The 20,294-nt window shown below is 39.8% G+C and overlaps 2 protein-coding genes across 3 annotated transcripts in view; both read right to left on the reverse strand.

Moving 5' to 3' along the window:
• The window catches only part of tmx3b (thioredoxin related transmembrane protein 3b), a 53,168-nt gene extending 51,454 nt beyond the window's left edge, over window positions 1-1,714 (reverse strand). For both annotated transcript variants that reach the window (XM_085468088.1, XM_085468087.1), the window contains exons 1-3: window positions 1,590-1,714; window positions 1,267-1,324; window positions 565-604 (exon numbers count right to left, since the gene is read on the reverse strand). In XM_085468088.1, the coding sequence (XP_085324214.1) occupies window positions 565-604; window positions 1,267-1,324; window positions 1,590-1,623 (132 nt within the window). In that variant the 5' untranslated portion in view covers window positions 1,624-1,714. The remainder of the gene's footprint in view (window positions 1-564; window positions 605-1,266; window positions 1,325-1,589) is intronic.
• Window positions 1,715-2,114: 400 nt separating this feature from the next.
• pxdc1b (PX domain containing 1b) lies at window positions 2,115-15,062 on the reverse strand. Its single transcript, XM_085468089.1, has 5 exons — window positions 14,493-15,062; window positions 6,340-6,431; window positions 6,130-6,247; window positions 5,923-6,034; window positions 2,115-5,410 (listed from the first exon to the last, which is right to left on the reverse strand). The coding sequence occupies exons 1-5, from the start codon at window positions 14,746-14,748 to the stop codon at window positions 5,287-5,289; spliced, it is 702 nt and encodes a 233-aa protein (XP_085324215.1). The 5' UTR covers window positions 14,749-15,062; the 3' UTR covers window positions 2,115-5,286.
• Window positions 15,063-20,294: the final 5,232 nt, after the last annotated feature.

Here is a 20,294-nt window from a genome sequence, read left to right on the forward strand (position 1 = left end):
AACCTAACATGTGACCATGGGTAACAGTTACAGTGGTCTTTCTCCACTGAAAGCCAAAAGGATTACAAAACAGTTATTATGGCAATAAAAGACAAAGATTCAGTGTTAAGCAGAACTTGTTGACTAATTTTACGTAAAAGCCTTTTGCTCCAGTGATTGTCTGGTTTGTTTGAATTTCTTTTTAGGAGCTTAGTTTCCACAAATTACACAACATATAACAATTTCATCAGTATAAGAAAACAACACAAAAATAAAACTAATGTCACAATTCACCATGGAGCCCATAACGCGCAGCAAAAGCAACTTTTGCTACTTTGGGTGTCGACACAAACCCTGCTTTAAAGCTCTCAGAGCCCCCCGGCTTTGCCGTGCATGCATGACTTCTCATTCACTAATCACAGGGGACTGTTTGCACGACCCCCTCCCTTATGACATCCCACCCAGACTCCCATTGTTTCCGCAAGGGATGATTCAGACAGTGGCGTGCTGGATATGAAGTAAACCATAGCTCAATGGACCCAGATTAGAGTGTGTGTTTGTGTGGATCCATAATGTCAAACTCACATCAACCAGCCAGACGTCATTCACTCTGGTGTCTTTAAATCTATGGAATAGAGAAAAAACATAGTTGTAACCATTCAGCTGAGACTAGACAGAAATGACAAGTTCTGACAATCAAATAAATCACATTAAAATTAATGAATAATAAAATCAAATGAAATACCACAAAAGACTGTGAGTATACCATATGGGTAAATCTCCCCACAGCAATCCAAACTCATATTTAACGTAAGAATCATATTCTCACATTTAAACTGCTGACATCTGGGGGCCTGAAAAAAATCAATTAAAGCCTGTGGCGTGCAGACTACTCTCTGCCCATTGATGAGCTAATGTTTAAATTGTCATTGGCAAAATCATGAAAAATGTTCCAATACAAAGACAGGCTTATTACACACAAGAGAGATAATCTACAGAGACTTTTCACCACAGGCATCCAATTAAAAAAAATAAAGCACTGTGCAACTAGAAAGAGAGGAAATCAGCATCACCACCATGTATTTTTTTTCTGCTAATGCAACCACTGCAATGTGGGCACTTTTTACCATACAGGGTTTAGAGCATTGCTAAAGTACAGGAAGTAGGAGCAGTGAGCCACTTTGCATCCACACGGAGCATGATTTCTAAACTCGGAAGTTGCCGTAGCAGGAAGCTGAATTGGTGAATCAGTGAAGGGGGAAAAGCACATAGTAGTGCATCACTTACGTGTCATCTAGGTCTTCAACAAATGCAAGCACCGCTGAACTCAGGAAAGCCGCTATAACTGTGACGGTAAAAGAAAACACTGAAATCAGACAAGGTGTTTATCTCAATGTGAAGCTTTACAGCTTTAAGGTTTCTTTTCCTCCCCAGCATTAAACCTCATGACTGAAGCATCACCAGCTAAAGCTGTCGCCCCTCCGGCTAACTGTGCTTCAGTTTGAGCCGCATTTTCACCAACGGCAGCTGCTAGGGGCCTTTAAACTGATGCTGGGATAGCGTGTGTGGTCCACTGTTATTCATACAGGAAATACAAAAGCTGAACATACCTCCACAAGCCAGGGAAGCTTTTACTTCTGCCATTGCTTCGAGTGGAAACAGCAAGCAGGAAACAACCGCTAAATCGACCTCCCTCCGCGCATGCGCCGGGTTGCGCAGCCTCCTGAAGGGGTTACCAAACAAAACGGTTCCTCCTTTAGCTTTTTTTTGTAGTTTAATTTTGTTTTAATAGTATTTAAATCACTTTTGATCTGTACCACTTACTACATTTTTTACAGAAGATTTTCATCGACGTTTACGCCATGTTTACGGTCTATTTTTTCCACTTTATGAACGTACACAAATGCAAAAATATAAGTATTTATACTGATGAAACTGCAAGTCAAGGTTTGTGATGCAGGTCGTCCTAATAAACAGGTGGTTAATAACAAATAATTAATGAATATTTATTGTGTTATGTTCAATTTAGTTTTTTATTTTTACATTCCGTTGATAGAACATTTTTTCCACAGTTAAATAGAATAACAAAGATTATCTAATGAAAACAACACAAGGTATTGATGTTGATCTTTGTTTGTTACGGGGGGCCTGGTTGCTGTAATTATTTACTTACTTCATCTTGTTGCTGTTTCTTATTTTACAGTTTCCCCCCTTTTTTTTTTAAATCAGCAACCTTTTAACTGTACTGAATTTTGAAGAAGCGACACTGATGATGACTACCTGTACCCACCATCAGGTGTCGCTCTAAGATAACGGGCAGCGGGCCAAGCACCTCAATGCCTGTGTACTTCCATAGAATAAAGTGATCATATACAATAAATATTATCAATATTACCATACATCTGTCTTCACTTTCTTTTTAGTAGCATCTTAAATACATAAACATTAAAATACTACCAGAATAAGAGAATTTGCCAGTGATTGCCGTCCAAATTTGTGCACTGCTTCCAATAAGGCTCCAGCAACTTGGAATATTTGCTTCTGATATTCATATTTACAAATCATGATTTCCCAACCAAATATTCTCCACTTCTTTGAGTTTGTGGATGAGTATTGTGCACTTATCACTGAATGCCTCTGAATCTCATATCCAACACTAATGATTGTAGCCACCTTGCTTCTCAAGTTACCCACAGTCTACATCTGCCGTTCTATGACCCTAAGGTCCAATCACTTTGTGCACAAAAGACATCACAGGACCATTTGTTTTATTGAAAACGTTTATTTGTTTTGAGAAGGTTTTTTGAATAATAATTTGTAACCAATACTGAATATCTTTAAGGTTATCAAACATGTTTGCACATAAACTTCATCTTAGAAGTTTATAATTAAGATTCATATTTACAAACCAAAGGTTCATCTCACGTATGACGCACACAAGTAAATATACAATACATTACAAGGCATAGAATGGTTGGCTTCACAGAATGTGGCTGAAATTTACAAAATAAATAAGAATATTTTGTGTAACTTTATTTTCCTATTGTCTTCACTTGTCTCTCTTCAAACCTCTGGCTGGCACACCAGGCATGTAGCTTTGTTTCAGAGTTTCACTGGCACTGGAGTACCAGCGTTGTGTTTTTCCTCATTGCATTGAATGCGTTGAGTACCATTTCAGAACTTCATATTCAAAATAAACTGAATGCCATAAGCTTGCAAAAGAGTCGTAAAGAAGGCAGAGGTCTTGCTGGAGTTTTCATTATTAAATATGAACGCCTATGCTCGTTCATCAATATCAGACAATTTCATGTAGAACAAAATCTTGGTCCAGAAATTTTAGTGGGAAATTCCAGTTTTTTTTCGCACCTTAGACAGAAATGCTTATATACAAAATCAGCACGTCATTCTTGTTCAAAAAACAAGAAGAGAAAGCATGAAATACTTTTGTATCCTGTGAAAGAGCTGTACTTTCTCACGGGGTGAATAGTGATCATGACTGTGTTACTAAACAGATTCATGTGGAGGATCGCCATGCTGACGGCTCATGTGCCAAGTTTGTGGAGGGCTGAATGCCTTTGTATTTGGAAGGGCAGGAACCTGGACACAAGCTGTTAAGTTACATTGTAAGGCCACGGTGACTCCTGCAGTGACAAAACCGCTGAAGCAAAGACAGCTAACACAACACAAATATACATTTTTAGCATTTGGGTCACATTCAAAGCCACTGCAATGCACCACTGAGTTCTCAGTTTCAGAAGTAAAAGTGCCCTCCTTATAGTACAAACATACAAAGGCGTGAATTTTAACCAATTGTTTGCCTTGCGTCACAACTTTTCCTATAGAAACTTGTAGTACAGCAAAGTTGTTTGTCTTCTTTACATAAAGAGAGGACTTGTTCTGTAGACTCCCACACTCAGCTGTCTGACTGAACCCACTCATGTCATCTTACAAAAGTGACCTCAATGGAGCCTTTAAACAAAGCTTTCTTTGCCCCATTTTATCACTCATCAGAAAACAACAGCAGAGACATGATTCTGTTTTCCACAGGCTACACTCACTCTTGACACCAAATTATTCCTTTATGGGCAAAAAAAATGAGCATTTTTATGAAGCTACATGTCTAACATCACAATTCATAATTCAGACAAAACTAATACAAAAAACGTCTCATCAACATCAAACTCGGCAGCATTTATCTGAACACAAAGCAACAACATAACAACCAAACTTTGTATTTTCTTTATATTATTTTAACTGACAGCAGTCCAAGGCCCAACTGAAGCATGAAAAGGAATCTCCTGCTGATGTTTATGCTGCTGGAGGATAAGATAACATAATTCTTGCTCAATTCACCATCATAATCAAAACCTCTGTGGTTCAGTCCTGGGACAGATGCAAAATTGAAAACCTTGCCCCCCAGTTTGTGGACTGGTGTTTGCTTTGACTGGTCAAATAGGACTCAAAAAGCACTGCGCACACTTCAGTGCCTTTAATTTAGCAATTGCAACAATTTGTCACAGGTAACATCTCCAAGACTAGCTAAATTCCACAAGTGTCTATCATCAGAGCCCATGTTTTCTAGTTTCATTCAGCTTTCAGTGTACTGTCATACCAAAGATCCTGCTGCATGACACAGCAACAAAATCAGAGTTTTCCTGTGAGTTTTAAGCTTTTACAAAAAACTTAATGCAGGTGGAAACTGCACCACACAACAACAACAAAAAAATCCTATAAAAATCTCCTTAACTGTTTTTTTGTTTTTGTCTTTTTTCCTAAGTGGCATCACTTCAGGAATCAGAGAACATGATAAACCTTAAAGATCCATCTCTTAGGTCCATGAGAGAAAATCATGAATGTTTCCATAAATTACTTTTGCTTCTTAATTTCCACTGTTGCGTAGTCGCCACTACAATCACACCCCAACCTACAGATTTTAGTTCTTTTAAGTTGCCAAACAGCACGTTAAAAGTGTCACTGAGGATCTATACTGTGTGGCTGCCTCAGGTACATCATCTGAAAGCCTTTTGAAGTGGGAAAAAAAAGTAAGGCTCTGGATGAGGCACATCGGTGATGTCACATAAAGTGGATGAAAACAAAGGCGTGCTGCTGTAGCGTTCCTCTAATACTACTGTGCAAACTGTACACCCAGCCAACTCCAAAATGACCAATGCTTATTTAAAAAGTTCTTAAAGTCGCTGGAATAAGCAGCAGCTACGTGGTGTGCAGCATTGCATAGTTGAGTTCCACTGAGGACTACATATTACAGCGTGACAAGCCATCATCGACAAGCATCTGGTAGATCAATGCTCATTCCAGGATGTCTGTTTCAAATGGGACCAGATGGTAGTAGGAGAGGTTGGTGACATATGCTTCTGTTTCTTCATCACACACATCTGTTTCCAATGGCAAAAACTCTGTTCCATCTTCATACCTGGCAATAAAATGAAAGACATACTGGGTTAACCCAGGCCTGTGTAGTTTACCCCAGGAATCAAAGGTGTGATGTAAGTGTCAACATCAAAACACTGACAAAACCTTAGAACTGTGCTGCCATTTATGGGTGATTTACATTGTTTTTGTGTTTCTGTGAAGTACCGAGAGGAATGTGTTCCTCTTTTGCTTTCTACACACACCCAGGGAAGGAAGAGCTGCACAGACACACTTCCTGTGCTATGTGAAGCGGGTGGAGGGTCCTGGGGTAGGTTCACATTCTAGGACCTCTTTACTCACCAAAGCATTTATTGTATACACTCAAAGGCAAGCATGGAAATCCTCACATTTGTGAGAAGGCAAGTAGGTAGTTTCTTACTCTGAAGTGGCCTTCAAACCTACAACTGTGTTAAACTCACTCTGGCCCTTAATGTGATTTTAAACATTGCATATGTTACTGAGCAAGAAAGCTAAGGCAGATATAATTAATGACTGAGCGATCCTTATACTCACGTATGTTCTACAGAGTCGGTCGATGAAGGTCTCTCTTTTTCTTCGGGGATACTGTGATCGAACACGATGGTTTCTGTGTTGGCCAGACAAAATCCATTGGACCGCATGATTTCTGGAAAATGCAGAGAGGAATATTACATCATCCTTAAAGAAATCATGAAAAATAACTGAAATGTAGTTATATTCACATTAAATAAGTATATGAACCTGATATCTTGATTGGACTGTCAAAGCATGGCTGGATTCTGTGGACTTTGTCGTTCCTTAGCACCTGATCCAGGGGCGACCGCTCAAAGAAAGTCAGCATCACCTCTGATCTGGAATACTAAAGAAAGAGGTTTTTGAGTACAGAGCTGATGTGCTCATGTAAGAAGCTTTTATAAGTCTATATGACATGCCATCAGATGAAATACCAACCTTGCATGGCATGTTGATTGCATTCTTCAGTAGCCTTTCCACTTCGTTTAACTTCTCCTCGATGTCGGTCGCTTCTTTGATTTTCACCAGCCCTGAAAGAAACAAAAAGAACTCTAAATGATTGCGGTACGCTGGATTTGGCTGCTGATTTGAATTCCTGTCAGTGAAATAAAGCTCTATTAACTTGATTCCTTCGATTTAAAACCATCCACTGGATCTCCATGAAGTGTTTTACATCCGTTCATGTCACAGGCCGCCGAGGCAGACCATGTGTGGGTTAGCGTTGAGGACCCAGGAGCAGACAGAGGCGAGGGGATGAAACTTTAAAGCCCAAAAATAACCTTTATTTTGCTAGTTGCAGGTGATAACATACAGAGTTAACTGAGAAAATACCGAGTCAAATAAGACCTAGAACTACAACTTAAACTGCGACAATAAACTATGATCAGACATGGGGTAAGAAACACAGACAACACGACGCTGAACACAGGAAGACTGAAGACTTAAATACACATGAGGTGATCAGGAGAAGTGGAGACACATGAGGACACAGCTGACTCGAATGAAACATAATGACAACACAGGGGAAAATTACACAGGACACACTAACATGAGACACGGACCTTCAAAGTAAAACAGGAAACATGACAGGCACAGACTAGACACTGAACTAAACCTAAGAACAAACCCTTAACCAGAATAACACTGAAACTTAGGATTATAATATTCAAAACAGGACAACTAAAGAATCAGAAAACAAACCATAATACAGAAAAAAAAACACCAAAATACAAGAAACTGAAAATACTGGGTCAAAATGACGCAGAACCATGACAGTTCAAGAGCCCTGGATGATAAATAGTCTTGCTTTTAGCCTTTGAGCTTCCTTTGGGGTCAAACATTTTCCTTTAAAGCATTGCATTATTATGACCTATTCAATGTTACTCACTTCACCTGTCAGTCTTTTTAATGTTGTAAAAAGTGTATCGCAACAACTCTAAGACACAGTGAAATTTGACGCAGCGGTGCCTTTAGTATAGATGTTTTTGGTGAGCCCTTATCATTTGTACATAGAGACGGATGTACAAAGAAACTTTCCCTCCATGAAAAGGCCAAGTGTAACTATTTCTGCACCTAGAAAATGAAAGAGGGCAAGCTCTACGACCTTTACAGCCATCACTGTGTTAGCTTTCTGTAGGTCAAAACACAAAAGCCAGACAGATTTTAATTCATCCCAACTCTTGAAAAAGACTGGCTCAAATGCAAGAGTCCTTTTTATTTCGGTAACCTTTTTCCTCACAATGCCCCATGATATTTACCTCTCGTAGGAGGAGAGAAAAACAGACCACATACCATTGTCCTTAGAGCAAGAGCAGGGTGCACACTAACACTGTAAAACTGCCACCGCAATTGCTGGCATTTGTATAACAGCAGTAATAACAGAGGAAAGTAATAATAGGTGGTGGAGTGGCTGTAGAACAATGTCTGTGATAGCACGCTAATCCTGCATAAAACTAGGAATGCAATTTAAGAGGCAGTGGAAGCGTAAAATCAGCACATTTGGTAATAGAAGGCTACCGCCGATATGAGTGAGCAAGTCAGCAGAGCATCATTTACAGCCAGCCTGCTGACAAAGGGATGTGGTGAGGAGAATAATGATGAAGACTGCAGCCACAGGGATGTGGCTCTGTCTGAACTGACTGGGACAGATGAAATGTAGTCACACAGTGGTTACATGGAAGCACTGAGTAAGACGACCTCTATGCACACTCACAGGCTCATCCATTTATAATGACCCACAGTGATGACATCACATCCTGGGGGATGTGATGAGTGATGTGGCAGTTGAATCATGACTAGGTGCCCAATCTGAAGCTTGTGTTGTGCCCTCCTCCTGTTTAACTTGCAAAGTCCTTTCGATATCCGTTTGCCAGAGCGCGGTGCAAGAACAGATACGAGTTTTAGGCGAAGGATGTCAAACTCATTTTATATCGTACAGCCCACTTTGATCCTAAGTAATGAAACTCCTGTTTCTGTTAGTGTAAAGAAGCTTAATTACACATTTATTCTCTGAAATATCTCAATATAAGGAAGTGAAGTACAATTTCAATCCTACGTCTCAATTTTTCTTCGCGATAAAGAAATGCAAACAAAATCTGTCAGCATCTTTGGACTCAAATTGTAAGAAATAAATGTGCAATAATACAGAAAAATTCTGGTAGTGCATTGCCCAGCCTGACTTGTGATTATAAAACAGAAAGTTTTTGTTCATTCACAGAAAGTTATTTTAAACTAAAACAGAAATTTCCATCCATTCGCTTCCGCTTATCCTTTTTTTCAGGGTCGCGGGGGGTGCTGGAGCCTATCCCAGCTGTCATAGGGCGAGAGGCAGGGTACACCCTGGACAGGTCGCCAGTCTGTCGCAGGGCCAACACACAGGGACAGACAACCATTCACTCACATTCATTCGCACAGTCACACCTAGTGACAATTTGGATTTTCCAATTAACCTATCCCCACAAGCTTTAAAACAGAAATTTCTGTTGTAAATAGACACATCGGCCATTTAATTGTTTCTCACTTAGTTACATTGGTATGGTATGAATGGCCATAGGGGTGTTCTTTTTAAGTAGAGTTAAAATGTGTTCTTCACATTTTAGTTCACTAATTTTCTTCAACGATCTTTTTTGTTCTTGATAAAAACAAGACGATACCTAAATAAGTACTAACGCACAAGGAAAAAGCAGTGATGAAGTTTATCTACACTTTTGTCAAATAAAAAGAAGAAAATGTTCAAGAGAGACAAGATCCAACCAGAACTAATTAAGATGTGTAGAAAGGCGGGGCAAGTTTGGAAGTGATTCAATCAGAAGTAAACTCCTTATGCAGTTAGGTTAGACACACACAATTTGATCTGGCCCCGGGAAACAGGGTGGGAACAGGGGTTCAGCTAACTCCCGTGCTCCCTGTTTCTCATGAAAATGTGACAAAATGTCAATGTTAAAAGTAGACAAATAGACATATTACAAATTTAGATGCCTAAATTAGGACAAAAACTAATTCACATTTTAGTCAAAAGTCTGTGATTAAAATAAATCAAAATTTACTGTCAAAATGAACACTGCTGTCTTTCACAGGCTTATTCTGGTCCCCGGGCCTTATGTTTGACACCCATGTTTTAGGCACTTTAAGATGTTTTACTACTAAAGCTAGTGATAGGTTTGTGTCAATATTCAGTGTTGTAAACATGCAAAAATTAGATAAATGTGTTACAGATTGGTCCACTCGACCAGAAAAATCAGGGAGTAGTGTCAGTAAATAAAAGCAGCTCTATGGAGAGCAAGTAAAAATTGTTTAAAATATGTAGCTGAAGTCCGAAAATAACCTCTTGGATTAAACAAGACAAGCTTCACAATGTTGGAAATGTGTCCATAAAGTTCATTAGGTTGTGTTACAGTTGTTCATATTAATTCAAAACCTCGGGAGGTTTCAAGTGTGAGTCAGCAGTCAGCAGTTAACATCTTAAACGGAAACAAAGCCTGGATGACAACGTCACTGCGGAGACTTCAAACCACACCCTGTCTTGTTAGTTGTTATCCTCGGGGACAGATTTCAAAGTTTGTGTCCACTGATGTAGTGCAGTAATGTTATAAATTAAATGAAAAGAAATACACTTTATTGCATGCATGCACGCAGTCCATCAAGGAATGAATTATGAGGAATAAATCATAAGCATTTAATCTTAGAGATTTGGAGCGATCAAGCTCACAAATTGCTGTTCTTTTCTTCACAGTCTGATCTTGGCTGTGTCTTTGCACATAAATATTTTCAAAGTGGGAACTAGTGGGTAGGGGTGACAACGATGGGACGTTTTTCACTGCATAATCTGGAAGACTGCGTATAACACCAAGACTCAAACGTGTGTGATGTGCCAAAGAGAAGTGTGTGCGTTTCTGCCAGTTGTAACCACTGTTAATCTGGTGTGTGTAGCTTGATTATGTGTCTAATTAGAGAGTGCAAATTTCAGCACGCAACTGCTGCTATCAGTTGGCTTCATACGGTGTTAATCAGTCATAAGGCCCAATGTCGTGTAAGCATGTTATTGTAGATGACAAATACTGATTAATGTTCATTTTAAAAATCACACAGCAAAACTTTTGGATGAGAAAAAATATTCATTAAAGAAAGTTTGGGGATTTTTCGGGAGCGGATTTTGTGCCATAGCTTTGGAAATCACTCTAACACATCAATATTAGAGTGCTTCGCTAGATTACTGACATGTGTCTCATGAGTTTAACCCAGGATGTCTAATTTTCTGTGTTGGCTAGAATTACATGGTTGTAAACTGATTTTTCTGCTTGGACTTTCTGGTTACAGTGGTCCATGCACTATAAATAATTAAACAACGCTGTCATTGGTGGTATAGAGCAAATTATTCTACAGTGAAACCATTTTCACTTTACCCTACAGTGACCTCACAACCAGCCATTTTGGCTCTTTTTAGTTGTCTCTTAGTAGCTTTCACTTTTGATTACTGTACTTCTATTTTTAAGAAGAACATGTGACTGTGTTTATTTACCTGGGGCTGCTAGTTGGTAAAATGTGATCAGTAATCAGTAGCACTAATAGTCATTATAAAGGTAGATTATTATAAAATGCCATGGTGACGAGAAGCTCTGTAATATTACAAAAAATAGAAGCATGTGTACAACAGGAACTCAGCCGTCCCCACGTCTTCCTCATGCACATTATCTAGTCATCCTATGTTGTAAGAGCCACATTTCACAGTTATCTTCTGCAGGGATCTGATAAGCTGCAGTCAGCAGCACAGTACTTAATCATTCAACCACTAACATGCCACAGTTTGTCAACACATTATTCCCGAATACTTCTGTCATCAAGCCCCAGGCATGGTCAGAAAGAAGATGTTACTTTTATTAGCAAGAAGTTGCACCAAGTTGTTGCTGCAGGCCATTTTAATCTTTACACATGCACACTATATTTCCTGTAAAATCTCTATTTGCAGCCACTACGTGTATGCTGCCATTTGTTTGGTTTCACAAAGCTGCTTTGTGAAAAGCTGAAATGGCTCAGCTTGATTCAGCTGTCGTTAAGCTGGAAGTTAAAAGAAGACTTTGGCATTTCGAGGAATTTCGTTTCTTGAGTTATGCTTGATGTTGATAGTGTTGCACGTCCAAAGCTCACCTGCCCCTCCGAGATCATTGATAAATGCAGCAATGTTGTTTTGTATTGAGTTTTCTTGATTAGATTAAACAACTATGTTAAATAGCGACGTTTACAGATGACATGAGAGCAGATCGTGTACCTTTGAAAGGTGCTAGGTTAGGTGAATTCTCCTGTCTGTAGCCATTCTGAGCACATTAATGATCAAATTGCCTATTTTCTTCACTCTCATCTCTCATCTAATGCAAATTTTGAACAGACAATGCATGCACATCCCATTTTAAATGTCAAATTGCATGAAAGTGATGTGCACATATTCCTTTTTTTAATTATACAGTGCATTATAGGTAGTCTGCCAATTTAATAGCCTCTCCACAGTGTCAAAGTGTCACCTTCGCTGCCTACAGAGTAAAAATTGAGGTTGTATTATATTGTTTAGCATTCATATATTACTGTTAAAAAAAAAAAAGCCTAAAATAGAGAAACTGCTTGAGTAGGCAACAGAAGCTGACAGTTTGTAAGAGTGATTTCAACGCTGTCTGCGTCTACATTCCTTGATCATATCTAGCTCACATGGAATGTGAGCAATCGCTCGCTGTCTGTATGCTCATGGGGTCACATGTAAGGTAAGTGTGATGAGGCCCTGGCAGACCAGCGGTACTAAATATGGGAAGTCCACTCCTCCGCAGTCGCCCTCTTTCTCATCATGACATAAGTCTGAAAAGCTCTGCACGCCTTCCTTGTTGCCTAGACGCAGCACAGAAACAGGAAAACATGACCAAAGCCAGAAATTGTGGCAAAATGGACTGAGAAAGGGCAGACCTATGGTTTTGTTTTTTTTCTCCCCTCAAGATCTTCAATCAGGGCAGCGATTAGATGGCATGCAAAGGAAATATTAAAAAGGGATAGGAATTCAGGAATTCCTCAATTTCTTTTAACCCTGTGGCTCACAATCCGTCAATGAAATGCTCAAACCAGTTTCAAACACTAAAATGGTCTTGATGTCTCCTTCAGCTTCATTTATCATTGAGCTATAATCAGCATGAGAGTGACAGACGGAATAAAGAAGTGAAAAGTGAGTCATGAGATCAAAAATGTCTCATCCCAAAATGCATTCCACACTGCACTGGCTGAGGCGAAGCAGCTAGCTGTCAACAACTCTGTCAGCTATTTTAGTGCCTGAGCAGGAAGCCAGCCTTTCCAGTCCCAGCTAAAGGGATGTCTCCAAAACACTGGTATAAGCTCAGCGAGTAGACACGAAAGCAAAGTGCCGAGGGGGGGGGGGGTCCTCTCTCACACAGGAGAGGCTGGGAGTTTTGCCAAATTTGTGACAGTTGTGGGGTATCCAAATCCTGAATGCTGGAGGTTCACACATAGTATACCAAAAGACTGCCGTCTGCAAAGCACTGCCTTATATTTTACTGTTTAAATTACCTGATATCAGTAGCACAAAATCTTTCACATTCAGTTTTGGACAAACGTTTTAGTTATATTTACTCAAAATTAAGTGAAGTAATTTAAAAAACAAAAAACAAAACAAACAAGTTATTTCTGCAGTAGTTTGTGGCTGGATGGCTCTCCCGCACTTCCATTTAAAAATAAATAAAAATAGAAAGTGGAAAAGAGTGCGGGAAAACCACTAAAAAGACCCCTGGATTAAGCCAGACACAGGTGGTTCAAAGTGACTGTGAAAGGCAAATATTGCAACATGGTCAAAGACAACGTAAACAGTATGCTTTGGTTGGATGCTCAGACACCGTAAAGCCAAGCTTTAACTTGAATACCCCGCTTGCTTTTGAAGGAAAAACCTTCACTTTCATATCTTTAAAAGAATCACCAAATCTGGAGACATGCGATGGCAAAATAGTGTGTCAAATAACTGATGTTAACCTAAAATGCTACCATCTGGACTAACTGTTTATATCTCAACAAGTTTATATTTCAGCACCCATCTTCTGCAAAACTGTGTACTTTTATCCCTCATAATAAAAAATGTGCATAAGCAATAGAAATATTTTTGCCGTGGCCTTTGATCCAAGTTTTAAGCTACCAGAAAAGACTTGCTCCAGCAGCAAGCTTGTGATGTAAGATGTAAAGAACAGATTTCCACACTGAAAGTCTGCATTGGTACTTAAGGATCCCCATAGGGAATCCAGCTCCCACAGAGTCATGGCAACAAATCTTACACATAGTGTGTCCAGTCTTTTAGGTCCTAAATATTGACATAGATTAGAAACATGCTGTCAGCACAGACTTCTATTGATGTGACATCCTAAAGAGCACAATGTTAATTATTAACCTCCAAGGCTCTGAAGCCTTTCAAATTAGAACCAAGCCTTTGCTGATTAAGCTCAATATTTTTCGTGTATTCTGCTTTGTTAATCACCAGCACTTTAATCAGCCCTATGGTGTCAATGGATCATTTGCAGATCTGGATCTGACTGCAATGCACAAAGACAACAACTTCTGTACCAGCTCTTGCAAAATGTAAACAGGAATATAATCTGCAGGAGGATTTCCTTTAGGGAGTCCACCGCAAACTCCAAGACAAACTTTTCAATTAGTTTAAAAAAAAAAAAAAAAAAGTGGTCAGTGCTGATTTAGTTCGAGGTAGCTTCATATTGCTGAAAAATGCTGCAAAAGTCTGGTAAATAGTAGAAAACTGAGCTTCAATTATTTCACTAATTACATAGAAATGCCATCTGCAAGTTTAATTGCTTGAAATGCCAAAATTAGTTTTCTTTGTTTCGGGACTTCAGAGTAAATATTTCTCTTCTGGAATCTGAAACTCGTAGTGCTAAAGAGGACAGGGTGGCCAACTTACTTCCTACACTTACAGTATAAATGCAATAGCTACGCTCCTGAACGGGAATATAATAATAGAAATGAGTTATTTCTGATACTGCTCGATCATCGCTTCCTGCCTTGTAGATTAGTAACTGTCACATGTTATCCGCTGTCACACCAACCTTCTATCAGTGGAGATTTGGACAGATCTCGTCTGTCCTCCGGAAAAGACTCCACCAGTCTCCTAAACAGCCGCCCGAGATCAGAGTAACTGCGATGCAAGTATAAAATGTTCCTGTCAGACCACTCGGTCCTGATCTCGAAAAACTCCTCTTCCTCTCCGCTCTGACTGATAATAAGTCTCCGGATCCCGTTAACCCAGCAGTCCCGGACGAACATGTTGACCAGGGACGTCCCTTCAAACACAGCCGATGCCATTCCTCCAAGCCGTCAGTCCAGCATGCTGCGGCGGGCCCGGTGAACAGCAGAATGAGGTGTTCGCGATGACAATGTCAAATACATAAACAAATAAAAGGCAAGGCAACTTTGGTAACTTTTCGACCAGCCTCTGTGTCTGAGCGGCACAGTCTGAGCGGCAGCAGAGTGTGAGCGAGAGGAGGATGATGGCTCAGCCCATCACAGGCGTAATCTCAAACGTGGCATGACTTAGAAAAAAAAAAAAAATAGACTTTAGAGCCAGAGATAACGCCCCTGAAAAACTGATTTGGTAATATTGATCCAAGTGCGGGTTTTTTTCGTCAATTATTGACAAAAAAAAAAAAAAAAAAAAAAAAAAGAGAGAAAGAAAAGATCCAACACTAAACCCACACCTCTTAGAATAAGACACTGCTCCCTCCCTCTTTGCGCTTCCAGAGCATTTAACCTCACACTTGGATCAGCAGTTGCTTTTCTTTCAGCGCAGTTTCCTCCCCTCTCCCTCCTTTCTTCCTTCCTCCCTCCTTGACAACAGGCTATTATTATGCAGGGAATGCAAAGGGCTGTGAGGACAAAACTGTCCATCTCCTTGTGTATAATCGGGATCGACAGGTTCAATCATTCATTTTCTTTTGCACACTGTCAACTAGTTATTGGTGACCCTGCATGTGAGGTCGCTGCTGTGTATTTCCATAAAAATCAGCACTCCTAATCTTGAAATGAGATGTTTGGAATGAACCACAGGGAGAAAAATGCCCAGAAAGGAGTCCAAAAACAACTTTTGAATGGACTAAAGGTCCTAGTTCTTGGCAGTGAGAAACTGTTTTCTTGCAGTTGTTTGTGTGTCTTTGTGGTCTTTGCATCTCCATGAGGTCCTGTTATGGCTTTGGGGAACTGGTTTGTATTTCTGTGGTCATTTTGCATCTGTCTGCAAAAAGTTTGTGTCTCTTTTCATTTTACGCTCCTCTCTGCAGTCATTTGATTACATTACACAGAGAACAAGCCCTTACTGTCTGAATCTAGTGAAGCAGGCAGAAACACGGGAGGGCAATGAAATTGAAATGAAGAATCTTGGAGAAGCACAAACTATTTTATAACTCCCGTCTTCACAAAGTACTGGTATTTTTTGCCAATATGTAACCACAGCAAAATGATGCGCTGCTCCATGATGTTGATCTTGGGAGAGAATAACCTAAAGAGCTGATTTTCTCTGCATTGCTCACTGATGTTTAGCTGAGTGGCGAGACTGGTTAAAAGAGGCTTTGCAGGAAGTCAAAAAGTGGCGAATCAGCTGTACTAAAAGACAGTGGGGGAAAGGACTGTCTGCAAACACTTCTGGTAAGCAATTCATAAAAATTCCACGCAGGAAATAGCATGTTAATAGCTGGTAAAAGCAAGCTGTAAAACACCCCTTACAGTACAGGAACACAATTGCACCTGCACACGTAACAGGAATCATTACAGAAAAAATGAGAATTGTTCTGTTGAGATTGGTGAAAGAAATTCTGAGATGTGTAATGTGCACATCACGTTTTATGAGACAGAGCAGGTGGTTGGTGCAGAGTCCGCCTTTGTGCCCCGTTTGTTGCTCACAATTGTACCTTTGTGAGTGACTTAGGATCATAATGGCAAACACGAGCACTCCCAACAAGGAAATCGAGCCAGTCGTGAAAGTATAAAGTTTCAATTTGCCACATTGAAGCTGTCCGAAGAGGATCCCTTCATATTTAACAGTTTAATATCAAGCTGTTTCATAGTTCCTCGCTGCCAGTGAGCACTCTTCATTATCATACTGTCTGCACAGAAAGGCTGCTATGGAAAAAGACTCGAGGGATTCCCACTTCACTGGAGGTCCAACATTGTCAACCACAGATAGAATTTCATTTTGCACTTCCCATGAAACATTTTTCCCCTCTAATTTACAGTTTTATTATCTTGAAGCCTACTTACTGAAAGTGATTTCCACAAGTACGAATAGCCGTCTCTTTGAAAGTAAGTAGCAGAGTTACAGTCCCTGGTCATAAAGACGCTGCAATCTCCTTATAATGTATAATACTGGGTAGCCAACAAGTGTCCTATAGAGGTGGCCAATTATTGATTTGTAAGAATATTGTTTAAAATAATATAAAGACTGAAACTAACCTGGTTTAAACCCCATTTCAGTTTTCCACTCTATGATTCAGATGCTTTTTGGGGTACTTGGATCCTCATAGTACTTTGTTTTGTTTGTACAACTGCACATCCCTCCATACATCTGGTATGGAAACATATTACATGTCCAAAAGAAAGCATTAGAAATGTTACGGAGCATCGCACGAAGCATACAAAATTAGATGATCGCTTGCGTCGCTGGTTGTTTACGCCAAGAACTGGGATAAAACACTGTTCTCTCAGATTGCTATTCGCACAGTACCAACCATTAACCTGCATCATAGCTGTAGCCGAAATTACAGAGTGGAAAGAAAATGACTGTCATTTAATATCATAGTCGCTCTGACAAGCACTGGATGTTGAATTGTCACGTGGAGGCGTGCCATGTTGTTTCATCTATAAGTGTTCGCAAAGGCATCCTGAAATGTAACAGTCTCAGTTAGCCATCTCTTTAGCTTTTTAGAGGCCAGACATTAATATGAAGGTTGTTGCACACCTCTAATGTCTGATCGTGTTTAAATAACCAGACAGACGTGTCCAAATTCACGCTCACACACCAAATAGACATGAAATAGAGGGAAATTTACAAAAAAAAAAAAAAAAAAAAAAAAAGTGCCAGTGTAAAAACACTGATACCAGGCTGTCATGTAGGGAGAAAAACACCTGCTCTTGGCCTCCTTTACTCGGTGCTCATAGGACAGACCCATCAGCAGAACCCAGTCTTTATTATGAGGAGAGTTTGTTTTGCATGACTACAGCACTATTGTGTTGCAGAAATCTATCCACAGACGGGGTTACGTTGTGTCAGAATGACACATGCAAAACACACAGGAATCAATAAGAGCCAAGTTGTCATTGCTGATAACCAGTGGACAGCAGAGGTGAAAGATGAGAGGAACATTTCACCTATTAGCCTGGGTGGTATTTCAAGTAGATACATTCTGTCTCCTTGAATGTCAACCCACTTTTTACATTTGTATTAGTTGGTTTAGTGATATTAACTTTTTTGCCATTTTTAAAAACATTTCATATTTGTGTCCATCATTTTTTGCTTTGATTACTTCTATACAAAACCAAAAGTGAGTTGCAGTAAAACAAGAGTCTGCAGACAAGCCATCAGTTCTTTCACATCCAAATGCTACTATAGGCAAAAACACCTATATGCTAAGATGCAAGTTGGGATGCTCATCACAGTTTAGCATTTTAACTTCATTTGGGATGAATGTTGAGCACCTAAACCAGGTTCAACTGGGCTGTTTTGCCTTTTACTATTGCAAATTAGCTAAAAATATATTCTTAGCAAAATAGCCCAACCTATTAAGATTGGAAATGACTAAAAACAAAATGTTTCAAAAGTTAAAAATAAATCAGAGAACATGTCAGACTTTTAATTTGTTAGAAAACAACTCGCTGTGCTGCCATTCTGTCAAGTTTCCTACTGAAAAAGAGTTTAGGGGTTTCTTTTCTCAGCTATAAGCCAAGTGTGGAGATGCTACGAGCTACATATTTCATTTTAAGCACGAATGATTATATTACTTGAATAAACCACCTCGGTATAATCAGAAAGCCCCTTCTCCCCTTGTGTAATAATGGGATACGTCTGTTTTGAGCAGGGCTTCAATCTGTGGTTTGGCCACATTTATAGAGTCAGCACATTCTACCCCAATACCTCGCTCCAATATACGAAATTCCTCTGAAAGCATAAACTTTAAATGGAAAAATAGATTTGCCTACTCACTCTTACAGACCGTTTAAGCCACGTTCTAGCACATTTGTCTCCCATTACAGTCATGAGAATGCCAAAGCTCTGTGAGGGAAGCCGCAGGAGGGATTGATCAGCTTTGGTTTATCTGATGCATGGGTCCCCAACTGCAGGCCTCAAGGGCTGATGTCCTGCAGTTTTTAGATGTGTCCCTGATCCAACACAGCTGATTCAAATGGCTAAATGACCTCCTCAACATGTCCTGAAGTTCTCCAGAAGCCTGGTAATGAACTAATCATTTGATTCAGGTGTGTAGACCCAGGGTGAGATCTAAAACCTGCAGGACACCGGCCCTCGAGGCCTGGAGTTGGGGACCCCTGGTCTGATGCATGAATGACATATCATCGGTATGTTTGTGTTTCAGTGTCCTCACAGGACAAAAAGGTTTGAACAAAGCTGTTTTTTTTCCTTTCTTGAAATCATTTAGACAAGAATATTGAGATGAAATCGCTCCATTAAATATAATCACAGTGTAATTATAGCTGGAGCCAGGATACAGTGATAGGGAATCAACTAGTCTGTCCACACTATGTTAATTCTGGTTAAAGCCTGGCTTTCTGTTTCTCTTTGCTTCCAGTCTGATCTAGGGAGACAGTAGCAATGATTATACAAGGTAATCTCAGTGTTTTTAACAGTTTAAAACTACACGGTAGTGATGGCCAAATGAAGCTTTCCGAAGCACTGAAGCTTGTATTGAAAAACGGTTCATTACTCGAAGCTTTTCAACACAGTCCTCTCCGGTGACATCTGGTGGTGAAAATTTTGAAGAGCAGCTTGAATCTGCAAAATAAAACGGACTGCTCAATTATCACTGCTCACTCAAGAGTGGAGTTCTCTCTGATATTGGGCCACCGTTCCGTTGCTTTGAACATGTAATTGGTTTTCTTTTCTCGATTGGGGGGCTGAAAAAAATGTAATGCGTATTTGCGTAATACATTTTGATCAATAAACTTTCCCTATTTAAACATGCACTATGGTGTGGCCTTTCTTTGCTCATAACTCCTTGATGTTGGTAAATACAATAAGTGAGCAATATATATAATATACATATGATAATGCACAGCACATTATGGAGTATGCCCCTGCTGTGAAGTCCTGCCTCCATCTACTTGTCGTTTAATCACTGGACAGCTGGACAGGTTCATACAAAATATTAGATGAGGCCAATTGTCCTATACATATTTTTGACCTAGGGGTGGGATTGATTGTGAACTGGAAAGGGAAAATGCTTAGGAAGCTGAGTACGGCTGCATCGTCACTGATTTGTAGAATCCTTTTGATTCGATACAGGATCCGATTCAATTTGATTGGAATCTGGAAAGTTTTGCCTCAGTCAGAAATATTACAATTCTGATCATTTAACAGTATATATCCATAATTTCGTGTCTATTAAAAGAAAGCTGACACATGTGAGACTTAATTAGAGATGTAAACAGAGAGTTATGAAACCTGCAGCTGCAGAAGCCAGCGGGAAAAAAAAAAAGAGGCAAACACAGCGCGGACCCGACGACACACCAAAATCTGACTCTGACGCGTCGGGTCCGCGCTCTGTGTTCACGTTTGTATGCAGAATCCGTAAACCTGCTCCCAGTTACTGTTTTAGCTGTATGGTGTTTGACGACATGTTGTGAGGTTT

The sequence above is a fragment of the Copadichromis virginalis genome, linkage group LG9 (assembly GCF_057382275.1).
Source record: "Copadichromis virginalis isolate Kocher_CV1m ecotype Utaka linkage group LG9, C_Virginalis_male_GT1.1, whole genome shotgun sequence".
Lineage (NCBI taxonomy): Eukaryota > Metazoa > Chordata > Actinopteri > Cichliformes > Cichlidae > Copadichromis > Copadichromis virginalis.

What these genes read in the sequence shown, in the direction of transcription:
- pxdc1b (XM_085468089.1), bottom strand. Translation starts at nt 14,748, where the DNA reads ATGGCATCGGCTGTGTTTGAAGGGACGTCCCTGGTCAACATGTTCGTC. An exon ending in CAAATCTCCACTGATAGAAG is followed by an intron (nt 6,432 to 14,492) that starts GTTGGTGTGACA and finishes TGTTTCTTTCAG; the next exon opens with GGCTGGTGAAAATCAAAGAA. An exon ending in CAATCAACATGCCATGCAAG is followed by an intron (nt 6,248 to 6,339) that starts GTTGGTATTTCA and finishes CTCTTTCTTTAG; the next exon opens with TATTCCAGATCAGAGGTGAT.